Consider the following 23706-nt stretch of genomic DNA (forward strand, 5'->3'; position numbering starts at 1 on the left):
GATTCTTTACCAACTGAGCTATACTTATGTAATTAATATATATATTGGTCGAGACATTCTTGTAGCAAATTTTGGATTCTAGGATCTTAAATAAAAAATTTCACAGTCCGTTCTCCAGGAAAAGCATGATGGGGCTGTAATTTATTCTTTGCAGCCTTCTTAGATCAGTCTGTATCTTCATTTGAGACAAACGAACCAGGGAATTTTCATAAAGGTCAGACAAGGTACAAGTTGTCTTATGATTCAGATACTTTGTCCTATATAAATGGTTATCTGGAGGTGGCCCAGTAGAGTTCATCAAGGGTCATTTCTGCATTGAATGGGAAGTTTTTCAACACTGGAATGATACAGCCACATCCTTGGATTATGTGGATCTCAACTGGACTGCAGTCTTACCTGATATCTGGTAGCAGAGAGGATAAGTTACAGTTTTCCCAGAAGACAGAGTCTGGAGGTTTCTGAAAATAAGACAACTAAAGCCTTGAGAAGCTATTCATACCAAGATATCTGAGCTGTTCTTAAATATTGTGATCAAATGTTGACTTTCATCGTTGAAATTTTCTCACACAGGGTAATGTGCTATTTGGTATTTAAAGAAGGATTCCTCCACTTCCCCTTTTCACTTCATTAACTTGAGCAGCGATACTCAGAGAGTATCGCTGAACTCACTCCCCAGTGCTGGGAACTGGCTTGTCTCCTATGAGATGCTCCTCAGGATGCTAGAGAAGGCTTCCATGCTGCTGTGGGCATCCTTGCTGGTCCTCGGTAAGTGGTGAGGGGAAGTCTGCTCACTGGGAAAACTGAGTCTCTCCATAGACAAATAGGTTCTCTGGGCTGGCTGCTGAAAAAAGATTTTACTCCCATTTAGAACAGCAGAAAATGAACAAAGGAGAAAGATATCAATTTAATGGAATGATAGGGAAAAAAAATTATTTCCAAAAATGTGTTCTTCATTTGCTTTTAATTGCTTAATTGAAAAATTCCTTTTACTCTCCAAAAAGTGGACTTATTTTTCCATGTAAAAAAACCTACAATTAGATTTTGTTACGTCTCTAATCACAGATCATGAAGACCAAGAGTAAAAGATGAACTAACACCCTCGTGAAAGGGCCATGTTCTGACCATGGACTGATGTAGAATGATCCTCTGCTGAGAATAGTTACTTCTTTCTCTGTATTAAGAGATCAAATCTATTCTAATGTTTGCAAAGAGCGTGAGAAGTTTTCCTTTGATTTTGCTTCCCTGCTTCTGTGTTACTTGCTAATATCTATCCAAATGAGACACTGAATCTCTAGTAGTTCAAGCTTTGGGAAATAAAGACTAGCCAGTCATTTGTACAATGAATTTTGTTAAACGTGTTTGTCTTGTTCTCAGCTATATCTCCAGGCTCTAATTAAGAAGGGAAGAGTTATTAGTGTGACTGGCGCATTATAGGAATTCAGTAAATAGTGAATGAGTGGCTATATGGGGCATAGCACAGTGTTGGGCAATGCAGAGGATGCAGAACATGGAAGACATAGACTCTGTCCTCAAGAATTGACACTCTCATAAGGAAATCAAGAGTATTTGACCTGGCAATACAAGAAAAATATTGCATAATGGGTTATAGGATAATATGTGATGATAATTAATTATTGCTGATAACCCTGTGTCAGATAGTCTTCTAAGAATATCTCACTGTGTTAATGTATCTAATTCTTTAACAAATGAAGAGCTGGAACTGCTGTAAATCCTGTTTTATGGGTGAGGAAACTAAGGCAAAGAGATGACATCTTGCCTTAAGTTTCATGCAGCTCTTAGGTGGCAGAGTCAGGATTCAAACCTCTAATCTGACAGAGTAGTTATGCTTTTAAACACTGCCCCATACTGCATGTCCAGTTGAGGATTTCATGTGAACTCAAATGGGAGGGGTTCTAAATTAAAAGAAAAGTGATGGTGCTGTGGCATAGATGTATCTCAGAGGGCTTCATGGAAGAGGTGGAATTTCACCTGGGCTTTAATGCGTGGAAGTACTTTGCTTTTGCTTCATACTGAGGTAGGAGAAAAACACTCCAGGCAAGAAGATAGCAAAGCTAAGCCTCAGCAGCAGCCACAGTTATGCTAAAAAATAATTCTAGCAACCCTTGACTGACAACTTACTAATTTAACTCCTTAAAATAAGGCCATGAGGTAACTTTGACGGTCCTAATTTTACAGATGAAGAAATTAATTGAGGCTTGGAGGTTTTATGTAGCTTGCCCAGGGTCACACAGCTAAAATTCAAACCTGTTTCCACCTGAGTCTGCAGCCTGAGACTCTGACCATGACATCACCTTGTTTCTCCAGGGTGGGTGGATCTGCGCGTGTTTTTCCTCCTTTTGGGGGGAAGTTGAAAGTGGCAGGTGGGCTCTTAGGGTGAAACTGTTTGGGACTCATCGTCTTGTGCTGACACCTGACTCTTTACTCTCTTGCAGCAGCTCCAGTCAGTGGACCACTTGGTAAGTCCTTCTTTTCCTTTCTCTTTACATTTCTGGATGTCCTAACAGACATCCTGTATCTCAAATATTTGTCAAAAGGGACCTTGTCATGCCCGCATCCTTTTCTTGAGGACTACGGGTAGATAAAAACATGTGTTAGGACTCTGACCCTAAGAGTTTGGGGGTCACACTCCAGGACCAAACTTGCTGTTGTGCTGGATGATCTTGGAGGAGGACCTGGGATAAATGTCATGGAATTCAAGGAGAAGGTGTGTCCCCTTCTGATGTGGAATTCTAGCTGATCTGACAGAATGCATAGACTCCTGAGGGGGAAGCATAGAAATAAACTATTACCTCAATGGGGGAGGTGGAGGTGCAAACAACTTGCTGGCTTCTCCATATTTCCCCCACTTTGACAGATCAGTTGCATGCTCATACTCAGCTGCTTCAGTCATGTCCTACTCTTGATCCCGTGGACTGCAACCTGCTCGGCTCCTCTGTCTATGCGGTTTCCCAGGCAAGAATACTGGAGTGGGTTGCCATTTCCTCCTTCAGGGGTTCTTCCCCACCTAGGGATCAAAGCCATGTCTTCTGTGGCTCCTGCATTGGCAGGCAGATTCTTTACCATGAGTCACCTGGGAAGCCTCTGACAAATCACTGCCCCTAAGCAAGTGCAACCAACTAATCCCAAACTTCAGCATTCTTTGTAGATATTTCTCTGTTAATAAGCTCAGATCATGATGACTTTGAGCCCCTATCCTACTACTTAGCAGAAAGTCCAGGCCTCTATGGGGAGCTGTTTCCAGGAATTTTGGCAGTCCCTGAGGATTCATTCAAGTCTCCTCTATCCAGGGAGCTGATTATGGTCAGTTAACTCCAGCCAGCGGGAGTCACTGCCCCTTGATGCACAGTGTCCCGTGAAACTTTCCAGAAGAGTCTCCCCCTCAGTGCCGTGGATACACACTTTTTCCCACAAGTAACTGGGAGGAGATCATAACTTGACAAAGCTTTCTTAAAAGTCCTATAATGGCGAAATAAAATACAGAGAGTGTCAGCCAGTAGACGTGGGTAATCTCAGAACCCACTGTCTCTGTCCCAACCTCAGAAAGACCCTGACAAGATGTGTCTCCTCCTGGCCACAGGGCTGCCTGTATGTAGCAGGGGCAACTTACTTGGTGCGGCAAGGAATGAAGCTGTGTCCACCAAAGGAAGTTTTCCCTTCTCCCTAGAAAAAGACCCACTGCCCAAGTCTCCATTTCCTCAATCCCAGGCTCTTCCCAGGAACATAGATAATGCAGATTCTTATTCTCTTCAAGAGAAACACAGTCCCATACCTGCTGGGGACATAGTATATCTGTACAAACCTCTAAAGAAAGAGAGAGAAAAAAGGTCTGCAGAGACACGTGAATGTTTATATAACCAAACAGAACACTTAGTTTGCTTGTTTAGAACAAGCATTCAGGTCACTCTACAGTTTTTGCCCCCAGAGTATTTTCATTACATTTGCATATAATTCTAAGGTGTATTTGGGCACTTCTTACGGAAAAAGTTGAGAATAGGTAAAGTCTCAGGGCTTCCCTGGTGGCTCAGCAGGAAAAAAAAAAAAATCCACCCACAATGCAGGAGCTGTAGGAGATGTGGGTTCAATCCCTGGGTCAGGAAAGTCCCCTGGAGGAGGACATGGCCACCCACTCCAGTGTTCTTGCCTAGAGAATCCCATAGACAGAGGAGCCTGGAGGGCTGTAGTTCATAGGGGCACAAAGAGTCAGACACGGCTGAAGCGACGTAGCACTCATGCATGAAAAGTCTCAAGCTTTAAAAAAAGTAATTGCACTGGGACGACCCAGAGGGATGGAATGGGGAGGGAGGAGAGAGGAGGGTTCAGGATGGGGAACACATGTATACCTGTGGTGGATTCATTTTGATATTTGGCAAAACTAATACAGTTATGTAAAGTTTAAAAATAAAATAAAATTTAAAAAAATCAGAAAAAAAAAAGTAATTGCTTATACACCTTCAAATACAGATAGTCCTTCTTATCTGAGTATGACATGTACTAAGATAAAAACACACTTAAGTGATTCCACTTACAATTTTACGGTAAACTGCATATCCTCAACACTGAGATATTATTTTTGAAAAAAAGATAATATAAATGGAAGTAATCTACTTTGTTTTCTACATCACAAAATTTAGATTACCATAGGCAATTTGTAGAACAAAGCATGAAGCAAATATTGATTTTTTTTTTTTTGGTATGTGATCGCAGTCACAGCTGCAGGCACCGTGACTGTGTGCAAGGCAGGAAAGAGGGGGAGGGAGCAGTAGGAAATTCAAACGGCAGAGGAGCTCCCCTGCTATGCTTCTCTCCCTTCATCATAAAGGAAAAACCTTTTCCCAGAATCCTCACCCCTTAGTTCACTCCTAGCTTTATTCTTCTGACATCTCCTTACTCAGAACTGTGTCACATTGCTGGGCAGTTAGTGCTTCCATTTTTCAAACTTATCGGCGGGGCAATAGGCTCAACAGATGGGCTCTGGGACTAACTTTCAGAAGCCAAACAAGTATTGTCGCTATCACTGATTTCCCCTCTTCGGTTGTTAACAGATCTTTCTCTACTACACTTGTCAGTGACTTTGGAGGCATCAGAGCAGTGGTCTCACAAAACTTTTACCACCTTCATGAATTACTGCGTCTTTGACAGAATCAGAAGTATCACTTTAACAATCAGTTTTCATTGTACATACCATGAAAGATTAGCCTGTCAAAGCATTGTTCTGTCTAGATAGCAGCTATTAAAGGAGTGAGAAAGTTTGCGTGGATATTTGTGAATAATTTGGTTTGCAATTACTTTTATTATGTCAAAGATGCAAACTTTTTTTTCTATCCTCTTATGTTTATAATGGAGAATTGCAAATTAAACTGACAAAAGATAGATTGGCAAGAGAAAATAAAAATTTTTATTCAAAACTTCAGGAGTACATAGAAAAATATAACCTAAGGAGGCATTAGAATTCGGGAATTATGTACTATCTGGATTGGAAAGAAGGGGAGAAGGGCAAGAAGGTCACTTTGTTGTTGTTGTTCAGTTGCTCAGTCGTGTCTGACTCTTAGTGACCCCAGGTACTGCAGCACGGAAGTGTTCCCTGTCCTTCAGCATCTCCCGGAGTTTGCTCAAACTCATGTCCATTGAGCCAGGGATGCCATCCAGCCATCTCATCCTCTGTCGCTCCTTTCTCCTCTTGCCCTCAACCTTTCCCAGCATCAGGCGGGGTGTTTTCCAGTGAGTCAGCTCTTGGCATCAGGTGGCCACAGTATCGGAGCTTCAGCTTCAGTATCAGGGCGTCCAATGAATATTCAGGGTTGATTTCCTTTAGGATTGACTGGAAGGCCACTTACTGGAAAACAAATAAGTTTCAGGAGAGATAAATAGGCCCTTAGAAGAACAGATGGGCGCTCAGCTAGTGTTGTCACAATGTCTGTTTAGCTGTGCTGTTGACTTTCAGTATCTGGTGATAGGAAATGATCATTTATTTGCTCCTGGGGAGGTGATTTATGACAATTGAACTGTTTTCCGTGGCTTTGCTTTTAGGCAGATAAGGGAATTCAGAAGAAATATAAATAAATAGAATCTTTTATCTTATGCCCTCAGTTCAGAATAATTTTTATGCCATAGTTGTACCTTCACCCATCTGTTACTAACTCTCACAACCTTGAAACTACAAAACTTAGAAAATAAACATTCAGATAAGAAAGAACCACAGTAATAACTGTGGGAAGTAAAATTAAAACAAAATCTGCCAACCCAGAAATCCTCTCCACAAAGGTAAGAAAGAGAGCAAATGCTTTTAGTACTAAATAAGCATTAAATCAAATCCCTTACGCTTATACAGCGGAAATGAGAAATAGATTTAAGGGACTAGAACTTATACAGTGCCTGACGAACTATGGACAGAGGTTTGTGACATTGTATAGGAGACAGGGATCAAGACCATCCCCAAGGGGCAAAAAAATGCAAAAAAGCAAAATGGCTGTCTGAGGACGCCTTACAAATAGCTGTGAAAAGAAGAGAATCCAAAAGCAAAGGAGAAAAGGAAAGATATACCCATTTGAATGCAGAGTTCCAAAGAATAGCAGGAGAGATAAGAAAGCCTTCCTCAGTGATCAGTGTATTGGAGAAGGAAATGGCAACCCACTCCAGTGTTCTTGCCTGGAGAATCCCAGGGACAGTGGAGCCTAGTGGGCTGCCGTCTATGGGGTCACACAGAGTCGAACACGACTGAAACGGCTTAGCAGTAGCACCAGTGATCAGTGCAAAAAACTAGAGGAAAACAATAGAATGGGAATGACTAGAGATCTCTTCAAGAAAATTAGAGATGCCAGGGAACATTTTAGGCAAAGATGGGCACAATAAAGGACAGAAATGGTATGGACCTAACAGAAGCAGAAGATATTAAGAAGAGGTGGCAAGAATACACAGAAGAACTGTACAAAAAAGATCTTCATGACCCAGATAATCATGATGGTGTGATTACTCACCTAGAGCCAGACATCCCGGAATGTGAAGTCAAAGGGGTGTTAGGAAGCATCACTATGAACAAAGCTAGTGGAGGTGATGGAATTTCAGTAGAGCTATTTCAAATCCTAAAAGATGATGCTGCAAAAGTGCTGCACTCAATATGCCAGCAAATTTGGAAAACTCAGCAGTGGCCACAGGACTGGAAAAGGTCAGTTTTCATTCCAATCCCCAAAAAAGGTAATGCCAAAGAATGCTCAGACTACCACACAATTGCACTCATCTCACATGCTAGTAAAGCAATGCTTAAAATTCTCCAAGCCAGACTTCAACAATACATGAACTGTGAACTTCCAAATATCCAAGCTGGTTTTAGAAAAGGCAGAGGAACCAGAGATCAAATTGCCAACATCTGTTGGATCATCGAGAAAGCAAGAGAGTTCTAGAAAAACATCTATTTCTGCTTTATTGACTACACCAAAGCCTTTGACTGTGTGGATCATAAGAAACTGCATAAAATTTTTTTTTTTTCAGAAGAAGTAATATATATATATATATATATATATATATATATATATATGTACATTTACTTTACAATATTGTATTGGTTTTGCCATACATCAACATGAATCTGCCACGGGTGTACACGTGTTCCCCATCTTGAACCCCCCTCCCACCTCCCTCCCTGTACCATCCCTCTGGGTCATCCCAGTGCACCAGCTCCAAGCATCCAGTATCGTGCATCGAACCTGGACTGCCGATTAGTTTCTTATATGATATTATACATGTTTCAATGCCATTCTCCCAAATCATCCCACCCTCTCCCTCTCCCACAGAGGCCAAAAGACTGTTCTATACATCTGTGTCTCTCGCTGTCTCGCATACAGGGTTATCGTTACCATCTTTCTAAATTCCATATATATGCATTAGTATACTGTATTGGTGTTTTTCTTTCTGGCTTACTTCACTCTGTATAATAGGCTCCAGTGTCATCCACCTCATTAGAACTGATTCAAATGTATTCTTTTTAATGGCTGAGTAATACTCCATTGTGTATATGTACCACAGCTTTCTTATCCATTCATCTGCTGATGGACATCTAGGTTGCTTCCATGTCCTGGCTATTATAAACAGTGCTGCAATGAACGCTGGGGTACACGTGTTTCTTTCCCTTCTGGTTTCCTCAGTGTGTATGCCCAGCAGTGGGATTGCTGGGTCATAAGGCAGTTCTATTTCCAGCTTTTTAAGGAATCTCCACACTGTTCTCCATAGTGGCTATACTAGTTTGCATTCCCACAAACAGTGTAAGAGGGTTCCCTTTTCTCCACACCCTCTCCAGCATTTATTGCTTGTAGACTTTTGGATCGCAGCCATTCTGACTGGCTTGAAATGGTACCTTATTGTGGTTTTTATTTGCATTTCTCTGATAATGAGTGATGTTGAGCATCTTTTCATGTGTTTGTTAGCCATATGTATGTCTTCTTTGGAGAAATGTCTATTTAGGTCTTTGGCCCAATTTTTGATTGGTTGTTTATTTTTCTGGAATTGAGCTGCAGGAGTTGCTTGTATATTTTTGAGATTAGTTGTTTGTCAGTTGCTTCATTTGCTATTATTTTCTCCGATTCCGTAGGCTGTCTTTTCACCTTGCTTATAGCTTCCTTTGTTGTGCAGAAGCTTTTAATTTTAATTAGGTCCCATTTGTTTATTTTTGCTCTTATTTCCAGTATTCTGGGAGGTGGGTCATAGAGGATCCTGCTGTGATTTATGTCGGAGAGTGTTTTGCCTATCTTCTCCACTAGGAGTTTTATAGTTTCTGGTCTTACATTTAGATCTTTAATCCATTTTGAGTTTATTTTTGTGTATGGTGTTAGAAAGTGTTCTAATTTCATTCTTTTACAAGTGGTTGACCAGTTTTCCCAGCACCACTTGTTAAAGAGATTGTCTTTAATCCATTGTATATTCTTGCCTCCTTTGTCAAAGATAAGGTGTCCATAGGTGTGTGGATTTATCTCTGGGCTTTCTATTTTGTTCCATTGATCTATATTTCTGGCTTTGTGCCAGTATCATACTGTCTTGATGACTGTGGCTTTGTAGTAGAGCCTGAAGTCAGGCAGGTTGATTCCTCCAGTTCCATTCTTCTTTCTCAAGATTGCTTTCACTAGTCGAAGTTTTTTATATTTCCATACAAATTGTGATATTATTGGTTTTAGTTCTGTGAAAAATACCATCGGTAGCTTGATAAGGATTGCATTGAATCTATAGATTGCTTTGGGTAGTACACTCATTTTCACTCTATTGATTCTTCCAATCCATGGACATGGTATATTTCTCCATCTATTAGTGTCCTCTTTGATTTCTTTCACCAGTGTTTTATAGAAAAAGCAAGAGAGTTCCAAAAAAACATCTATTTCTGCTTTATTGACTATGCCAAAGCCTTTGACTGTGTGGATCACTATAAACTGTGGAAAATTCTTCAAGAGATGGGAATACCAGACCATCTGATCTGCCTTTGAGAAATTTGTATGCAGGTTAGGAAGCAACAGTTAGAACTGGACATGGAACAACAGACTGGTTCCAAATAGGAAAAGGAGTACGTCAAGGCTGTATATTGTCACCCTGTTTATTTAACTTAATGCAGAGTACATCATGAGAAACGCTGGACTGGAAGAAACACAAGCTGGAATCAAGATTGCCGGGAGAAATATCAATAACCTCAGATATGCAGATGACACCACCCTTATGGCAGAAAGTGAAGAGGAACTAAAAAGCCTCTTGATGAAAATGAAAGAGGAGAGTGAAAAAGTTGGCTTAAAGCTCAACATTCAGAAAACGAAGATCATGGCATCCGATCCCACCACTTCATGGAAAATAGATGGGGAAACAGTGGAAACAGTGTCAGACTTTATTTTTCTGGGCTCCAAAATCACTACAGATGGTGACTGCAGCCATGAAATTAGGAGACGCTTACTCCTTGGAAGGAAAGTTATGACCAACCTAGATAGCATATTGAAAAGCAGAGACATTACTTTGCCAACAAAGATTCATCTAGTCAAAGCTATGGTTTTCCAGTGGTCATGTATGGATGTGAGAGTTGGACTGTGATGAAGGCTGAGCGCCAAAGAATTGATGCTTTTGAACTGTGGTGTTGGAGAAGACTCTTGAGAGTCCCCTGGACTGCAAAGAGATCCATTCAGTCCATCATAAAGGAGATCAGTCCTGAATATTCTTTGGAAGGACTGATGTTGAAGCTGAGTCTCCAATACTTGGCTACCTGATGCGAAGAGCTGACTCATTGGGAAAGACCCTGGTGCTGGGAATGATTGAAGGTGGAAGGAGAAGGGGATGACAGAGGATGAGATGTTTGGATATCATCACCGACTCAATGGACATGAATTTGAGTAAACTCTGGGAGTTGGTGATGGACAGGAAGGCCTGGCGTGCTGCAGTCCATGAGGTTGCAAAGAGTCAGACATGACTGAGCAAGTGAACTGAATTGAACTAAAGCATTAAAGCAGAATACAATGCCCATCACAGGCAATCCACCAAGAGATTGCAAAGATAGAAAGGGATCTCTCATTCTTATATGACCAAGGGGATTCAGCCCATTACATCCATGTTTTCAAGATTAAAGAATAATTAGTTCTCAAGCAGGAGGACTTGACAGCACCTTTTGCCACATATTTAGTGTCAGTCGCTTTGTTGTGTCTGACTCTTTTGAGACCCCATAGACTGCAGCCCACCTAGCTCCTCTGTCCATGGAATTCTTCAGGTAAAAATACTGGAGTGGGTATCCATTCACTTCTCCAGAGGATCTTCCCAACCCAGGGATCAAACCTGAGTCTCCTGTATTTTGGAGGATTCTTTACCTTCTGAGCCACCATGGAAATCCAACTTATCATTCTAGTTATCTTTTATCCAGAGGAGAAATAACTGTTTCATATATTTATGTTGGAGGCTTTCCAAGAGGCTCAGTGTGTAAAGAATCTGCCTTTGATGCAGGAGATGTGGGTTTGATCCCTAGATCAGGAAGATCCCCTGGAGGAGAGCATGGCAACCCATACGAGTATTTTTGCCTGGAGAATCCCATAGACAGAGGAGCCTGCCAGGCTGCAGTCCACAGGGTCACATAGAGTCAGACACGACTGAGGCAACTTAGCTCGCACATATCTTTAGGTAAGACTGGAGGTACTATTGCATACTGGAGCAAGGTACACACCAAAGATAAACTCTTACCCTTCCATGGTAATGGGGAGTCAGGAGCCAGAGGAGCTGTCCCCCTACATGGCTGCATTTCAAAAAGATGGCTCCTTCTTGAGAAAGATGGTTCCGAGTTGTGAGACAGGCAAGAGACTTTTTAGAAATTATAAAGATTCACATATATTTGAAAGAAATTCTGAAGAAAAAAACAGAGAGAGAGAGTTGTATCTCTTACTTTAAACAGGGAGAATGATACCTCTTCTTTTTAATTTGTATTTACGCTTACATTCTCCAGCTTCTGTCCATCAATAATTCAAAGACCTTAAGGCTTGATTTTATTCAGGGCCCATATTTTATTTTCATGAAAGAGCATCTTTGAGGTGTGGGGATTTAGAAGCACCTAGTTCCCATCACTCATACCCTTTGTAGTTATTTCAGGGTAATTCCCACTTCAGACAACAGCCTGCTCATAGCAGTGCTACCTACTTCTTGTTGGTAAAAATACTATTTAGACCCTTTTCTATAACTGCGGAACTGACCTCAAATTCCTACACTCCCTTCCTCTATAATCCCTCACCCCACTTTGTGGCCTTGCCAAACAAATGCCCATCTTAGAGAAATGCGTGTAACATGAAGAGTCTGGGTGGGAAGGAGCCCAGGAGGAATCTGCTTGAGGATGTGGCCTGTTTGAAAAGGTAAGGGGGTTGGCAAGTCTCCCATCACTGATCTCCCATGCTGAGTAGGTCCTTCTGGGGTTGCCCTCTGAAAGGCCAGTATTCTGCTGTAGACCACAGAGCAGCTGCTGACACTCTTGAGTAAGACAAACAGTCAGCAAATTTGAAACCTGGGGAAACAGCAGTCCTGCCACAGGTTCTTTCAGAGATCCTCCAAAGCCAGGTCTTCTGGTCCATTCCACACAAACCGCCCAAGTGGGAATGCAGGCACCTTCACCTCAGACTTATTTCTCTTCTCTCCAGCTACTGTACACAAATCCGTGATTTCCGTCCAGCCTCCGTGGACCACTGTCTTCCATGGAGAGAGAGTGAATCTGACTTGCAATGGATTTCACTTCTATGCACAAGAGAAATTACAAGGCTACCGTTGGTTCTCTGGGAAAGCACGTCCACGTGAAACTCCAGGAAATACCCTTGAGGTTCGTGATTCTGGACAGTACAGGTGCCAGGCCCCAGGCTCACTCCCAAGTAACCCTGTGCACTTGATCTTTTCTTCAGGTGAGAAAGTAGGTGAAGTAGTGAAAACTTGGGAAGCGGTTTCAGTACATCTTAGCTCCCTGGATTTCCCAAGGAAAGTCTTCATTCTACTCTAAGCCTTGACCTTTCAGTTTCACGTCCGACCTCCCGCATTGTCTATAGGTGTTTTTCAAACTACTATTGACATCAGAGTTCAAACGTCTAACATTAATCAGCAGACATCTTGCACACTTACATAATTAAAGGAAGGAGTTAGTTTTAGGGGATTCAGAAGTGAAGCTGTCTTAGGTCCTGTCTTTAATGACATTGTAGCCTCCTTTGGGAGAAATTGCGTCTACATGAATGTGCTGAGCACAAAATAGAAAGCAAAAAGTGCCATAAAACAAGAATTCAGAGGTGGGAAATCTCCAGCCTCAGGCCTCATGTCCTCACCTGTCTTAGGATTTGTCCCTTCTCCACTACTTTCCTGTCTAACTGGCACACATATCTCTTTGTCCAGTTTTTCCTATTCTAAAGATCTTCATTTAGAGCAGTGGTCCCCAACCTTTTTGGCACCAGGGACCACTTCAGTGGAAGATAACTCTTCCACGGAGTAGGGAGTTAGGGGATGGTTTTGGGATGATTCAAGTGCAGTAGGGTTCATGCTCCTATGAGAATCTAATGGTGCTGCTGCTCTGACAGGAAGAGGATCTCAGGTGGTGATGTGAGTGATGGGGAGCAACTGTAAATACAGGTGAAGCTTCGCTTGCTTGCCTGCTGTTCACCTCCTGCTGTGCAGCCTGGTTCCTAACAGGCCACTGTCCGTGGTCTGGGTGTTGCGGATCCCTGGTTTGATCACTCCCCAGGCATTGGTCAGTAGGAGCAGGCATTCACTGCTGTCATCTCAGAGAGAAAGTGTAGAACTTGCCTCTAATCAGAATCTGTAGAGCATGAGAGGTTCATGAGTGGATCACATTCACTGTATCTTGACCCTGGATTTGTGTCTATGACCACAAACCCTCTGCCTAGTGCACTTCAATGCACTGTAACACTTTCTAGTGTATTTCTCCAAAAACATCTTTGATAACTCCTGTTATCTAGTCAGCAGGTTGGTGCTGATCTTTGCTGTATTCAACGATGTCAGAGATTTTGGTCACGTCTCTCAGCTTTTCCTCTCCATGTTAGAATCCTTTTATTTTTGAATCTGTCCTTGAATGATTAAATAGATGTGTCTAGGATTTATTTAGGAATTGTATCTGAAGCAAGTCACACTGATTTGGAAGGAGATGAATGAGCTTGGATCAGGAGACTAAATCCTGGGGAAGGAAAAGGAAGAAAAGAAAAACTCTGCAATTAAGGAGACTCAGAGGAAAGAGTGCCTGAATGACAATGTCTTATCTCTGTGTGATTTCCAGCCTCCCTCATCCTCCAGGCGCCATATTCTGTGTTTGAAGGTGATGAGCTGGTTCTGAGATGCCAGAAAAGGGGGAGAGAGAAACTGGCTGTTGTGAAGTATACTTGGAATCGAAAAATTATTTCTGGTACTGATGAAAGCTTTGATCTTTTGATACCGAAAGCAAGTTTAAATAACAGTGGCTGTTACCAGTGCATTGCATTCTTGGAAAATGCTTATGTATTGAGAACAAGTCAGACAAATATTCAAATTCAAGGTAAACCCTTCATTTCATACACATTTCCTTATCAGTGTCAGGGTGGGATAAACTGGGCACCTGAGTGGGGATCTATATGAGTAGTTTTTCTGTTTGTTTACTGATTAGTTTTGGTGTGCCTCATGGCTTTTGGGATTTTCTTAGTTCCCTGATCAGGATTGAAACAGGGCTCTTGGCAGTGAAAGCACACTGTCCTTACAACTAGACCTCCAGGAAATTCCCTATATAAGTCGATACCTTAGCAAATGTTGGATAAATTCATGACCTAAGTCCTCTAAGAGGTAGAGAAAGCGGAGTAATTTAACTTAAAGAGTCCTGGGAAAGAAAAATGTAATGGGCTAATAAGTTTGTCTTGTTAAATGCCTGAAGTTTTCTGCAACCAAGAATCCAAGCCAGCCTCATACTGAGAGCTTGGTTTCCCTCTTCTCTCTAGAACTATTTTCACGTCCAAAGCTGGAAGTCACAGATTCCCAGCCTATAGAGGGGAAGCCTGTAAACCTGAGCTGCGGGACACGGCTCCCACTGGAACGGCCAGACACTCGGCTTCACTTTGTGTTCTTGAGAAACGACGGGGTCATGATCTCGAACTGGAGCAGGTCCCCGGACCTCCAGATCACAGCCATTTGGAGAGAAGACTCAGGATCATACTGGTGTGATGCTGAAACACTGACCGGTGGCATCCACAAACGCAGCCTCCCACTTCAGATTGACGTGCAGAGTGAGTGTTGGAGGGCCAGGTGGTGATGTCTCCCCTGGCTGCTCTGTCTGGCCCTGTGGGGGCCCAGCACAGATGGATTTTGTCAGCCTGACAGAGGCTCCAGGCTTAGATCTCATGAGAAGTGAGGTACTATAATAAAAGAAATACAGGATTTTGCTTCCATCTATATTTCTCTAAAAACTTAGCTTTTCTTTAAAATTCCAGCACCTTGAAATGACATAGGTGATTCACAGAGTTGGGGAAAACAAAATGAAAACATGAAGCTAAATGCTTTGCTACTGAATTGACAGATTCTAGGATGTCAGGTCTTTGGGGAAACTGTTTAGAAAACACATAACCACAGAGGTGGACCTCAGCTGATAACAATAAACAGTGGGATGTGTAAAATGGAAGAGGAGGACATACATACATAGGAAGATAAATACAGCAAATATCAGCTTGCCTTAAGTGCCAAAGAAGGACTGGTGGAAAAGGATGTAGTCTAGGCCAATGTAATGACAGCGACTATTGCTATTATCTCTGTGGGATCAAAATAATGCAGACTAGTAACTAGGACATGACATAAAACCCAAACACTTTTCCAAGGAGAGTCAATTTTTCTCTCCTGGAGCCCGTGTATCAGGATGAAAAGGTTGTTACATTTAGTGATGCTCTAGGTCTGAAATCTGCAATCTCTGGGCTACAGTGCTAGCACCTGCAGAAGAGTGTAACTTCAAGTCCCATAAAAGTGCCCCTGTCCAACATCCCAGCCCCATCCTCCTCCCATCACGCCCTCACCTGTCGTCCTGTGTTCACACAGGAATCCCTGTGTCTGGAGTGCTTCTGGAAACCCAGCCCCAAGAAGACCAGGTGGTTGAAGGGGAGACGCTGGTCCTTGTCTGCTCTGTGGCCAAAGGCACTGGGAACACCACATTCTCTTGGCACAGAGAGAACACGAGGGAGAGTCTGGGGCAGAAAAGCCAGCGCTCCCAGAGAGCAGAGCTGGAGATCCCTGTTATCGGGGAGAGCCATGCCGGGCGCTACTACTGCACAGCTGACAACGGCTACGGCCTCATCCAGAGCGAGGCAGTGAACGTCACTGTGAGAAGTAAGGTTTAATCCCCATTGATCTTATTTATTCTCATATTTCTCAAATTAGGGGTGGACATAGCCAACTATCTTTATGATTCTCCTTTTTAAATTTCATTTCCACTTTGCCATCTTCCAAGGTGATAGACACTTTCTTCCATTAAATATCAATAAATCAAGTTGTAAGGAGGTACTCCAGTGAGCTAATGCTGTCCAGGAACCATTTAACCCCTTGGGGATGATTTTGTGTGTTTTTATGCTGATCCATTGTTTTATTGCTCTCCAAGAACAGCCTCATGTCATTAGTAGTGTTTTAGGGTAGTGCATAGCTCCACCATCCTAAGTGTCAACTATATTCTCCTTTCAGTAAATCATCCCACAGGACCAAAGATCTAAGGCATCATTTTACTCTGTTACTGAGGGTCTAAGAGTATCTTAGTACCAAATGGCATGCAAGTTAAGAAGCTTGCAAGTACCAAGAGTGAATATGGAGCCCCGAAATGTCTATAGAGGAGATAAGCCTTCCTTTGGGATTGCACAGTCCTAGCTTCTATCTCTCTCTCCATTCATCTATCTCCAAGGAGTCATATAAAGTCAAGCCAGGTTTCCACTCAGCCACTGTGGCACTGAAGAAATGATTCCTATGGGGCTTCAATGCAGCCTCTATTTCAGGTTCACTTGCATCGTGGGTTAACTACGGGAAAGGAAAGATTTTCCTGCTTTCCTTTATATTTAAAACTCTTAAAAGAGTTATCTCTACTCACTGTCTTCACTTCCATTTTCTTTCAGACTCATCACTATCAGGCTTTCCTCACTCTAATAGGTACTATTATACCTATTCATCAGATGCTCCTTTTAAGTTTTTGTTACTGGACCTTCATCACATTTTTCCCTGGAGTAGGAAATGGCACTGCGCTCTGGTATTCTTGCCTGGAAAAATCCCATGGGCAGAGGAGCCTGGTGGGCTATAGCCCATGAGCCGGGCATCATTCTAGACCTTTCACCTCGAATCTACCTGCAAGTCTGATAGCTCTGCCTTCAAAATACCCCCAGAATATGACTAATTCCCACCAAGTCCACTCCTACCACCTGATCCAAGGCACCTGGATGATTGCAATAATACTGTTCTTCTGCTTCATCTGTGGTTCTACACAGCCTGTTCTCAACACAGCATCAGAGGAACTCTAAGCTGTAAATCTGTAAATCTCTAAGCTGTGATCTGTTGGTTCTACTACTGTGACCTAATGGCTCACCACTCCCCTTCTCCACCTGAGCCACCAGGGCCCCCCGTCTCTTCTTCAAACCTTTCAGTCACATTCCACCACAGGGCCTTTGCAATGCTCTTCCCTGATATCCTCATGCTCATTCCTTTGCTTCCTTCAGAACTCTACTCACCTTCTCAATGAGACCTTCCCAGCCATACTATGCAATGTAGCAGCTCTTCCTCAAGCCCTCCCTCTCCTGGTCCTTCTTGATTCTTCCTTGCAGCATGTGTCACCAACTCCCATACTATGTAGTCTTTGCTGTCTCCTTCCACACCTTCCATGAGGGCTTCCCTGGTAGCTCAGATGGTAAAGAACCTGCCTGCAATAAAGGAGACCTGGGTTCGGTCTCTGAGTTGGGAAGATCCCCTGAAGATGGGAATGGCAACCCATACCAGTATTCTTGTCTGGAGAATCCCCAAGGAGAGAGAGCCTGGTGGGCTATAGTTCATGGGGTCACAAAGAGTTGGACATGACTGAGTGACTGACACTTTCAACACTTCCACACCTACCATAGTAGCTTCATGAAGGTAGATCTCTATTTTGACCATTTGTTATCACAAGTACCTATTCTACTGATCAGCTCATAATAAGCATTCAGTAAATATTTGCTGAGTGAATATATTTTGCATATATCACTTTTACTTATCATAGTAATAATCCTAGAAAAGAAAGAAATCGTTATCTTCATTCTACAGAAAAAGAGAGTGAAACTCAAAAAAGTTTGCTGATTTGCATTAGGTCACAAAGCTTCTACCTAGCAGCCTGGATTTGAACCTCAATACAATCTTTTAGTTCAGAGAGACAGAAACCATTGTCAAAGTTTTTTGAAGAAGTACCACTATCCACCATGCTAAATAAGCATAGAACTGTGCTATTTATATAAAACCAGTCAGCCCTGACTGAGTCATAAACCTAAACAGTTCGGTGAGTGGCTCTGGCAAGGGGTTGCTATGCTAATGGCACAGCTGCTCTACAATTTTCCCTTCAACTCCCTCGGGGCATGTCCCGTGATCAAGCAGGGCCTTCCCAAGTCAGGGGAACTGACATGTCTTCCCCCAAATAGATGCCACAGGAGGGCCTGCATGTCACCCTCAAAATTTCTTGAACAGTAATATTTGGTGTAATTCCCAGCAGAGAAGGACAGAGACTAAGCCTGAAATACCATTAAAATGACATTTCAAGAATTAGGTGGGTGAAGGGAAAAAGAGATTAGCAAAGTTGAAAGCTGCCCAAAGACACCCTCTGAAGAGTCTTGAACGCCCTAGAATCCAGAGTGACACTGAGGGTAGGAACATTGCTTCTCCAGGAAGGCTTTTCTTTGCTAACTGATTTTCTTTTAACTTTGATTGTAGTATAGTTGATTTACAATGTTGTGTTAGTTTCAGGTGTGTGGCAAAATGAATCTGCTATACATATACATATATCAATTCTTTTTAAGATTCTTTCCCCATATAGGTCATTATGGAGCATTGAGCTATATATATGGAGTATTGAGATATATCCTGTGCTATATAGGACTTCCTGGTGGCCCAAATGGTGAAGAATCCACCTGCAATAAGAAGACCCAGGTTTGATCTCTGTGCTGGGAAGATCCCCTGGAGAAGGGAATGGCAACCCACTCCAGTATTCTTGCCTGGAAAATTTCATGGACACATGAGCCTGGAGGGCTACAGTCCATGGGGTTGTGAGAGTCAGACACAACTGAGCAACTAACAATTACCCTGTGCTATACAGTGGGTCCTTATTAGTGATCTGTTTTGTATGTAGCAGTGTATGTATGGGAAGGCATGGCAACCCACTCCAGTATTCTTGCCTGGAGAATCTCCATGGACAGAGGAACCTGGTGGGCTCCAGTCCACAGGGTCACAAAGAGTCAGACACAACTGAAGCAACTTAGCATGCATGCGCACTGTGCATACATCAATCCCAATCTCCTAATTTATCCCTTAGTAACCATAAGTTTGTTTTGTATGCTTGTGTTTAGTCGCTCAGTCATGTTCGACTCTGCAATTCCATGGACCATAGCCCATCAGGCTCCTCTGTCCATGGGATTCTCCAGGCAAGAATACTGGAGTGGATAGCCATTCTCTTCTCAAGGGGATCTCCCAGACCCAGGGATCAAACCCGGATCTCCTGCACTGAAGGCAGATACGTTACCATCTGAGCCGCCAGGGGAGCCCAAGTTTGCTTTCCACCTCTGTAACTATTTCAGTTTTGCAGATAAGTTCATTCGTACCCTTTTTTTCTCAGACTCTACATATAAATGGTATCATGTGATATTTGTCTTTCTCTCTTTGATTTACTGCACTCAATATGAGTCCAGGAAGATGCATACTGAAAAGTTTACTTACAATCCCTGAAAGAGAATAATTGTGAATCTGTTGGTAATTTACACCTACAGGTAAAATTTCTCATCTTTCCTTTTGAATTTTAAGGTCAGTAGAATGAATCAGCATCCTCTGATACAGGCAGTGAACTGGTTCCTTCACACATGTAATTTCATTTTATTCTCACAACTGTTCTGCAAGGAAACAGATGATCTCAGAGTTTAAGCAGATTTCGAGGATTCAGTTGATATGCAACAGAACCAGAATGTCTTCTTTTTAATTTGTGGACCTCCTGCAAAATCTCTGTGCTTAGAAATGTTATATAGCATAGCAAATAGCATAGCAGGATAGAAACTCTGAGGTAGCCTGGAGCACTAGTGCCAAGGTAGGCTGTCTTAGCTTGCATTGCTATAACAAGATACAGTAGACAGGGTGACTTTAAGAGCAGGAATTTATTTCTTACAGTTTCAGAGGCTGGAAGTCTGAGATCAGGACTGAAATCAGGATGCTGGCATGGTTAGTTTCTGGAGAGACCCCTCTTCCTGGTCTGCAGACTGCTGCCCTCTCCCTGTGTCCTCATGAGACAGAGTTGGGGAGAGAGTGAGAGAGATCTCTGCAATCTCTTCTTTTAAGGGCCCTAATCCCATCAATAAACTGTGGAAAATTCTGAAAGAGATGGGAATATTAGACCACCTGACCTGCCTCTTGAGAAACCTATATACAGGTCAGGAAGCAACAGTTAGAACTGGACATGGAACAACAGACTGGTTCCAAATAGGAAAAGGAGTACGTCAAGGCTGTATATTGTCACCCTGCTTATTTAACTTATATGCAGAATACATCATGAGAAATGCTGGGCTGGAAGAAGAACATGCTGGAATCAAGATTTCCAGGAGAAATATCAATAGCCACAGATATGCAGATATGAATACCACCTTTATGGCAGAAAGTGAAGAGGAACTAAAAAGCTTATTGATGAAAGTGAAAGAGGAGAGTGAAAAAGTTGGCTTACAGAAAACTAAAACATTCAGAAAACTAAGATCATAGCATCTGGTCCCATCACTTCATGGGAAATAGATGGGGAAACAATGAAAACAGTGTCAGACTTTATTTTTCTGGGCTCCAAAATCACTGCAGATGGTGACTGCAGCCATGAAATTAGGAGACGCTTACTCCTTGGAAGGAAACTTAAGACCAACATAGATGGCATATTCAAAAGCAGAGACATTACTTTGTCAACAAAGGTCCATCTAGTCAAGGCTATGGCTTTTCCAGTGGTGATGTATGGATGTGAGAGTTGGACTGTGAAGAAAGCTGAGCATTGAAGAATTGAGGCTTTTGAACTGTGGTGTTGGAGAAGAGTCTTGAGAGTCCCTTGGACTGCAAGGAGATCCAACCAGTCCATCCTAAAGGAGATCAGTCCTGGGTGTTCATTGGAAGGACTGATGCAAAAGCTGAAATTCCAATACTTTGGCCACCTGATGTGAAGAGTTGACTCATTGGAAAAGACTCTGATGCTGGGAGGGATTGGGGGCAGGAGGAGAAGGGAATGACAGAGGATGAGATGGCTGGATGGCATCACCGACTCGGTGGCCATGAGTTTGAGTGAACTCCGGGAGTTGGTGATGGACAGGGAGGCCTGGCGTGCTGTGATTCATGGGGTGGCAAAGAGTCGGACATGACTAAGTGACTGAACTGAACTGAACTGAATCCTAGCATGAAGGACCATTCTCACGGCCTCATCTAAACCTGAGTACTTCTCAAAGGCACCATCTCCAAAGCCATCACACTAGGGTTAGAACCACTTCAGTTTATGAATTTTGGTGGAACACAATTCAGTCCATAGAATGGGCTGAAGTTGGCTAAGGTAGTGCTGTGTGCATGCATGCATGTGTGCATGCTCAGTTGTGTCCGGCTCTTTGTGACCCGAAGGACTGTAGCCCAGTAGGCTCTGCTGTCCAGGGAATAGTCCAGGCAAGAATACTGGAGTGGATTGCCATTTCTTACTCCAGGGGGTCTTCCCAACCCAGGGATTGAACCCGAGCCTCTTGTATCTCCTGCGTTGGCAGGTAGATTCTTTACCATTGTGTCACCTGATGCTGTGTGAAAGTGAGCCTAATGTGTGAGGATGTTCCTGAAACTGGTCAAAGGGCCATGAAATTTCTGAGGGTCTAGGGCATTAGAAAAGACCCTGATGCTGGGAAAGATTGAAGGCAGAAGGAGAAGGGATTGACAGATGATGAGATGATTGGATGGCATCACCAACTCGATGGACGTGATTTTGAGCAAGCTCCGGGAGTTGGTGATGGACAGGGAAGCCTAGCGTGCTGCAGTCCATGGTGTTGCAAAGAATCAGACATGACTGAGCAACTGTACTGAACTGAGGGCATAATGTAAGGGCAATGAATAAGAGCTAATACTTACATAGACATAGCACTTATCATATGTTAAAAAAAAAAAAAAGTGAAGTCACTCAGTCGTGTCTGACTCTTTGTGACCCCATGAACTGTAGCCTACCAGGATCCTCCATCCAGATTTTCCAGGCAAGAGTACTGGAGTGGGTTGCCATTTCCTTCCCCAGGGGATCTTCCCGACCCAGGGATTGAACCTGGGTCTCCCACATTGTAGGTAGACACTTTACCATCTGAGCCACCAGGGAAGTCCTATCATATGTTAAGAACCATTCAAAACACTTTATTAACTCATTTTTATCCACCAACAATAGTACTGCTATAGTTACCGTTATCTCCATTTTACAGATAAGAAAACTGACAAACAGGGAAGATTAAATAAAGGTTGCTGGCCACACAGGTAGTAAAAAGAGGAATGACTCTAACCTAACAGCCTAATTTTAGAGTTTATGCCTTCCTTTTTGTTGCTATTCAACTTACAGTGAGATATAATTGAAATACAACATCATGTAAGTTTACAGTATACAATATAGTGATTTGCTGCATTTCAAATTTATTACCACAAAAAAAGTTAGTTAACACATCCATCACCTTACACAGTTGCAATTTTGTGAGTGTATGTGTGATAAGAACTTTTATAATCTACTATCTTCAGTTCACTTCAGTTGCTCAGTTATGTCTGACTCTTTGCAAGCCCATGGACTGCAGCACACCAGGCCTCCCTGTCCATAACCAACTCCCAGAGTTTACTCAAATTCGTGTCCATTGAGTCAGTGATGCCATCCAACCATCTCATACTCTGTCATCCCCTTTTCTTCCTGCCTTCAATCTTTCCCAGCATCAGGGTCATTTCAAATGAGTCAGCTCTTCGCATCAGGTGGCCAAAGTATTGGAGTTTCAGCTTCAACATCAGTCCTTCCAATGAATATTCAGGACTGATTTCCTTTAGTATGGACTGGTTGGATCTCCTTGCAGTCCAAGGGACTCTCAAGACTCTTCTTCAACTCCACAGGTCAAAAGTATCAATTCTTTAGCACTCAGCTTTCTTTATAGTCCAACTCTCACATCCATACATGACTACTGGAAAAACCATAGCCTTAACCAGATGGACCTTTGTTGGCAAAGTAATGTCTCTGCTTTTTAATATGCTGTCTAGGTTGGTCTATCTTAGCAACTTTCAAATATATTTACAATATATTCTTAGCTATAATCACCATTGTATGCATCACATCCTCCAAACTTACTCATTTTATAACTGGAAGTTTGTATCCTTTGACCACATTCACCCATTTCTCCCACCCTCCAGCCCCTACCCTTGGCAACCACCAATTCATTCTGTTTTTGTGAGTTTTTTTTTTTTAAGAGTCTATATGTAAGTGAGATCATAAAATATTTGTCTTTCCCTCTGTCTGACTTGTTGCACTTAGCATAATGCCCTCAGGCTTCATACATGTTGTTGTAAATGGAATTTTCTTTTTTATAGCTGTATAATAGTCTATCATATTCACATTCCATCATGATTGAATAGTGTGTGTTTGTTGTCGTTAAGTTGCTAAGTCATGTCTGACTCTTTTGTGACCCCATGGAGTGTAGCATACTACGCTCCTCTGTCCATGGGATTTCCCAGGCAAGAATACTGGAGTGGGTTGCCATTTCCTTCCGTAGGGGATCTTCCCGACCTAGAATCGAACGTGTGTCTCCAGCGTTGGCTTGTGCTTTGTCACTCAGTCGTGTCTGACTCTTTGTGACCAGTTGGACTGTAGCCCTGCATTGGCAGGGGGATTCTTTACCACTGAGCCACCAGGGAAACCCTACCAGGGTCCAGCCCCAGTTGGATCCAGGGATTCCCTTAGGAGGACAGCGTTGGTTAAAGGATAGCAAAGCGGAG

The 23706-nt window shown here is 42.6% G+C and overlaps 1 protein-coding gene across 1 annotated transcript in view; it reads left to right on the top strand.

Annotated features, from left to right (window-relative positions):
- Nucleotides 1–716: 716 nt before the first annotated feature.
- The window catches only part of FCRL4 (Fc receptor like 4), a 38327-nt gene continuing 15337 nt past the window's right edge, over nt 717–23706 (top strand). Inside the window, 5 exon segments of the mRNA XM_055586692.1 lie at nt 717–765; nt 12147–12401; nt 13775–14029; nt 14463–14747; nt 15547–15834. Coding sequence (XP_055442667.1) covers nt 717–765; nt 12147–12401; nt 13775–14029; nt 14463–14747; nt 15547–15834 — 1132 coding nt within the window.

The sequence above is a fragment of the Bubalus kerabau genome, chromosome 6 (assembly GCF_029407905.1).
Source record: "Bubalus kerabau isolate K-KA32 ecotype Philippines breed swamp buffalo chromosome 6, PCC_UOA_SB_1v2, whole genome shotgun sequence".
Taxonomy (NCBI): Eukaryota; Metazoa; Chordata; class Mammalia; order Artiodactyla; family Bovidae; genus Bubalus; species Bubalus kerabau.